At 46.0% G+C, this 6,000-nt stretch overlaps 1 protein-coding gene across 1 annotated transcript in view; it reads right to left on the bottom strand.

Moving 5' to 3' along the window:
* SAP130 (Sin3A associated protein 130) overlaps positions 1-5,132 on the bottom strand; it is a gene marked incomplete at its 5' end in the record, with an annotated part of 96,910 nt that extends 91,778 nt beyond the window's left edge. Inside the window, 3 exon segments of the mRNA XM_081096303.1 lie at positions 4,253-4,370; positions 5,068-5,094; positions 5,097-5,132. Coding sequence (XP_080952429.1) covers positions 4,253-4,370; positions 5,068-5,094; positions 5,097-5,132 — 181 coding nt within the window.
* Positions 5,133-6,000: the final 868 nt, after the last annotated feature.

The following is a 6,000-nucleotide window of genomic DNA, read 5'->3' on the forward strand; positions in this document are numbered from 1 at the left end:
CGTCTGACCGGTCAACCAGTCGCTGTGACGTGCACTGACCACCAGGGGGCAGGCGCTCCAACCCGTAGATTAGCTCGCTGCTGGGGTCTGGCAGATTGGGCCTGGGAAAGACAGGTTGGACACACCCTGAAGCCCTCCCAGTCTCTTCCCAGTCAGCCAACCTCCTGCAGTCCCTCCCCGGCCCGCTGGCCCTGATTGGGACTGGGCGAGACAGGCTGGACACGAGCCGGACACGCCCTGGACAAACCCATGCATGGGGCTGGTGTCAGCCCGATCCCTGCAGGCCAGGCCAAGGGACCCCACCAGTGCATGAATCCCTGCACTAGGCCTCTAGTTATGAATAATGCTTTGATAAATATTGAAGGGTAAGTCTTTGTATGTATGGTATGTTTTCACTTGTCTTGGGTAAATACCTATGAATGGGACTGCTGGGTTGTATAGTAAATGTGTGTTTATGTAATTTTATAAGATACAAACTGTTTCCTAAAGTGGCTAGATTATTTTGCATTTCTACCAACAATGTATGAGTTCTACTTGCTCCACAGACACATGAAAGCTTGGTATTGGTGGTCTTTTTAGTGACTTCAGTGGATGATTGTGTTTCCCACTGGGGTTTTAATTTGCACTGCCCTGAGGGTTAATTCTGTTGAGTATCTTTTATGTGCTTATTTGACATTAAAAAAGAGCCTTTGGTAAAGTTTTTATTCAAATATTTGCCCATTAAAAAACAATCAGCGGAGTCCTGGGCACAGCCCAGCAGGATTCAGTGATTGTGGAAAAAGTGCGATAAAATGTGAAATGTGGGCCCTGTAAAAAAAACAACAACAAAAAACAAACAATCAGGATGTTTGTCTTTTTACTACTGAGTTACAAGAGTTCTTTATGAATTTAGAATATAAGTCCTTTGTAGATACATTTATTGCAAATTTTCTCTCAATCTGTGGCTTACCTTTTTATTTTATTAACAGTGTCTTGACAAGCAGTCATTTGTAATGTATTAGTTCCCTCTTTATACAGTGTTTTTTTTTGTGATGTAGGGCCATTTTTGCTTACTCAAAGGTTGCAAAGTTTCTCTAATGTTTTGTTTTAGAAAATTTAAGTTTTATATTAGATTCATGATGACACATTTGGTGTTATCTTTTGTGTATGGTGAAGGTAGAGGTCAAAGTTCATTTTTTTCCATGTGTATTTTGGTGTTCTGGCATTATTTTGTTGAAAAAAAACTATCACTTCCCTATTTTTTTTTATCACTTCCCTCTTGAATTACCTATGTACTTTTGTTAAAAATCAAGTGACCATTATGTGTGGATTTATTTCTACTTTGTTCCAATGATACATATTTCTATCTTTATGCCAAAACTACACTGTCTTGATTAGTGTAGCTATAAACAAGTCTTTGTAAGGTAGCAGAATCCTCCAAATTTCTCTTTTTAGTCAAAACTGCTTTGCCTATTTTATTTTAGGTCCTTAGGTTTCCACACAAATTTTACAGTTAGGCTGTCAATTTTTACACTGAGCCTGATGAAATTTTGATTAGAATTTCTTTAAATCTATAGATACCTCTGGTAGAAGTGATCCCTTAGAAATACTGAGTTTTCTGCCCTAGCCAGACTGAAGGGTCCTGGGTTCAATTCCAGTCAAGGGCACTTACCGGTTGCAGCTTGATTCCCGGCCCTGGTCAGGGCACCTGTGGGAGGCAACCAATCGGAAGTGTCTCTCTCACATAGATGTTTCTGTCTCTCCCGCTCCTTTCCACTCTCTCTAAAAATCAATGAAAAAAATATCCTCGGGTGAGGATTAACGAAAAAAATAAAATCCTGAGTTTTCCACCCTTGCTGGTGTGGCTCAGTTGGTTGTCCCATGCACTGAAAGGTTGCTAGCTTGATCTTGGGGGCGGGAGTTTTCCAATCCACGAACATGACAGATGTTTACATTAGTCTAGGTCTTTAATTTCTCTCATCCATGTTTCACGTATCTTTCTAATCTTAGGTCTTACACCTATTTTGTTAGCATGTCCCTAACTTTTCTGTGGCCTTTTTTTTTTTATACCACTGTAACTGACACTTAAAAAATTTCATTGTTCATTGCTAGTAAATAGAATTGCTTTTTGTATATTAAACATTTATACTGAAACCATTACTAATTTCATTTATTAGTTCTAACAGCTTGTTACAAACATTCTTTAGGATTTTTTGCATACACGATCATGTTGTTTGTGAATAAAAGCAGTTTTACTTCTGTCTCTCATTATCAATTTTTAACCTTCCCCACTGTCTAGACAGATTTTTTCCCCTAATTAAAATTTTATGGAAAATGGACAATTTCATAACTTTCTCCCAAATCTATTTGTTCAGGAAGACTTTGATTATTGACAATTTCATTAAGATATAATGTACTACCTGGCCAGCGTGGTCCGATGGTTGAGCATCGACCTATGAACCAGGAGGTCACGGTTTGATTTCAGGTTGGGGGGCATATTCCCAGATTATGGGTTCGATCCCTAGTGTGGAGCATACAGGAGGCAGCCGATCAATGATTCTCTCTCATCATTGATGTTTCCATCTCTCCCTCCCTCTCTGAAATCAATAAAAATATATATTTTTAAAAAGACATAATATACTGACCATCTACCATTAAGCTCTTTTTGGAACCATTTATCATTTCCTTCCAGACATCTGGAGTTCTCGATTTCAGTTTACTTTTTACCAGAAAAGAATCTTGAAGCAATAGAGAATTGTTGTAATCTATACGTCTGAACTTTGAAATTATAGACAACTTTGGTCTGAGTCAATGATTTCCTTCTCAACAAAATCTGAGTGCAATTATTGCTGACAGCTTTTAAAATGAGCAATATTATTCCATGTAAAGAAGAGATGTTCAAAAATATTCTTAGCTATGCTCTTTTAAATTATTCTGTTTGAACTTATACCAAAGACAAAATAGTGTAAAAATATTGAAGGAGTAAAGCACTTTTCAGTTGCTCTACAATAACTTGCTGACTACTACTCTGTGCCCTACACTGGTTAGCAAAAGTGCAGGAGACAGACATGGTCCTAAATCAATTGTTGTGGATCATGGGAGTCAGCAAAGGCTTCCTAGAGAAAGTGACATCTGACTCAAAACCTTAAGAACAGGAATGAGCCGGACAAAGAAGTGTGGAAAGGAAGAAGCAAGATTGTGGCAAAAGGAACAGAATGTTCAAATTCTCAAGGTCAAGAAAGCCTAGAATTTGCTATCATGAGTTCAGAAAATGTGATAGATACTATTATGCAGGAGGCACAGAGTTGCTCTGAGTTACTTCAAGAATAAACAGAACTAAAATAAATTTGTAACAAAAACTAAGTTGGCAGAGGGAAGTCAAGCAATGGAAAGGAGGCTGAAACATTAGACAAAAGGCCAGAGCTCATAGGCAAGAGACAAAGACAGCAATTAAAGATGATGCCTGAGTTCCTGGTTCCAGCGATGAGTAGACAGTGGTACCATTTACCATGATAAAGAACATAGCAATCAGGTAGCAAAGAAAAATAAACAGAAAAAGTGCTTCATTTCCCTTTGCAGCACCATCTTTTTACCTGATACCTAAAGAGAACTAGACTATCTGGAGTTCTTCATCTTCAGCGCTGTTAAGTCAACTGAATTCTTTGCTGTGGGGGACTGTCCTGCATATTGTAGAATGTTTAGCAGCATCTCAGACCTCTAAAACAAGGCCTATGCCCGACCCACCTTTGGGCTCTTATTACCATATCTCTGGGCCTTAGGAAAATGAGAAGGCATCAATACATCTATAAAAAGAGTTCTTGCAGGCATGCTTTACTATAACTTTCATGTATACACTAGTTAACAGCCGTGGGCAAACTATGGCCCGCGGGCCGGATACGGCCCGTTTGAAATGAATAAAACTAAAAAAAAAGACCGTACCCTTTTATGTAATGATGTTTACTTTGAATTTATATTAGTTCACACAAACACTCCATCCATGCTTTTGTTCCGGCCCTCCGGTCCAGTTTAAGAACCCATTGTGGCCCTCGAGTCAAAAAGTTTGCCCACCCCTGCACTAGTACATGAATGATGTGATTAAAACAGGAAAAAAAAGACTTGCTTAAATTTAAATTAGAATTGTAACATATCCTTTCTTTAAATTTGATAACCTAGTCTTTACTAAAATCCCAGAAGAAAATTGCTAATTTTTAATGAGAAAACTGGCAATATTCTTAAAACAGAAGCAATATAGAAAGAATATCACAGGTCTCACCTGTAGCTGCTGGGTTTATCAGTCCTGCAGAACCACTGCTGGCGATCTGCGAAGGAGCCTGGCTTAGCCCAGTGGAAGGAGTTCCTAACCGAGGAAACTGTTGAGAACTCATTTCCACCTGCAGTGCATACAGTCATATGGTTACTACTGGATTCTGAGATTAGAATCTATAATGAAAAATTAAAGTATCTTTAGTATCTATATCTCCCCTCAGAAACAATTACTGCAGCATTATTCATCTATAACAACTACTTGCGATCAATATACATACAGTGCGGAAATGAACTAAATTATGTAATTTTGGATGTACGTAAGTTTAATATGGTGTTGGGGGATACTGGTCCTCCACAAATATTTTTGAGGGTTGCCACACTAACACATCAACACTGAATCCTGCAAACAGCCACAACACGTTAACACAGCAGGTGTGCATCTGTAACCCGCACAAACAAGGGGCGCAGCAGGAGTCGGAGGGGAGATGCCCTGTCCTAAGAACCAGAAGCCTGGCAGGAGGACCCGATCCGAGAGGAATTCCCAAGAGCTTTCTTCTGCACCGGCTCCCGGCCGGATTGCCTCTGCTCGCTTTCACAGACCCCTCGGAGCCAGAGGGACCGGAGGCCTTCACGCCTTCTCTAAAATGCACCCTTTTCCTCCAAGCCCAGCTCTACGGACATCCCTGTTCGCCCTCGGCCCACTCCCCGCCCCAAGCCCCCCCCGCTGAGACGGGAGAACAGTTTCCAGACACCGAGGGCCTCCGAGGCTACGTGGAGCGGGAGCGGGCGTCCGGGAGCCCCAGGACAGCCGTGGGTCTCTACCTGCGGCCGCCGCCCGCCGCCCCCGCCTGCATCTCGCCGGGCTGGGGGCGCCGCGGAGGGCCCATCTCGGCGGCAGCGCTAAGCTCCGAGCCGCGGACCGGACTCCACGGAGTGCGCTTCGGCCCCGACGACGTCCAGCCCCTCCGCTCGCTCAGCCCGGCGCCGGGCCGCTCCGGGCCGCCAGGGTTCCAGCCCTCTCCCCGAACCCGCCCCCAAAACCCCTGCCCGTCCATTGGCCCCCGACGGCGCGTCACCGAGGCTGGCACCAATCCGCCGCGCCCTGCGCGTTCCGGTCCCTCCCGCCCTCCCGCCGACTGCCAGCCAATCAGGCGCGAGCCTGGCCGTGGCCGTCCCAGCCCTGCGAGGCGGAGCCAATGACAGGGGAAGACGGGCGCTCCGGAGCGGGAGGCGGAGAGCCGGAGGCCTCGCCTCCGCCGGGGTCTAAAAGCGGCGGGCGCAGGGCCCGGATGTGGAGAGTCACTTTAAACTGCTCCGGGAGCCAAACTCCCAGGCTGCCTGCCCGCCCGCCCGCCGCTCGCTTCCCCGCCAAAGCCCAGGCCCACCCGAAGCAACGCAGCGCCTCTCCCCTTCTGGCTGCAGGACGCCGGGTCCGCCCGCTGAGCCCAGCTCGCCATACAGCCTGGGTCCGAGCCACTGGGGACACGGCACCGCTGCCCTTCCCCGGGGACGCGCAGCGGGACGGACGTTGCAGACCGACTCGACCGCCCCGCCCCCTCGTCTCCTCCCCTCTTCTCCCCTCCATTCCCGGGCGCCCGTCCCGCCATTACTTGGGCGCTGCACCGAGTGGTCGCCACGCCGCCTCGAGCTCGTTCCCGTGCGCTCGCAGCTCGGGGGCCCACGTCCTCGGCTCCGGACCCTCCGCTGCAGCCGCCGCCCCCGCCGCCGCCGGGGCGCAAGCACTCTGTCCCCCAC

This window comes from Myotis nattereri, assembly GCF_964212035.1.
Source record: "Myotis nattereri genome assembly, chromosome: 7".
In the NCBI taxonomy this organism is placed as follows: domain Eukaryota; kingdom Metazoa; phylum Chordata; class Mammalia; order Chiroptera; family Vespertilionidae; genus Myotis; species Myotis nattereri.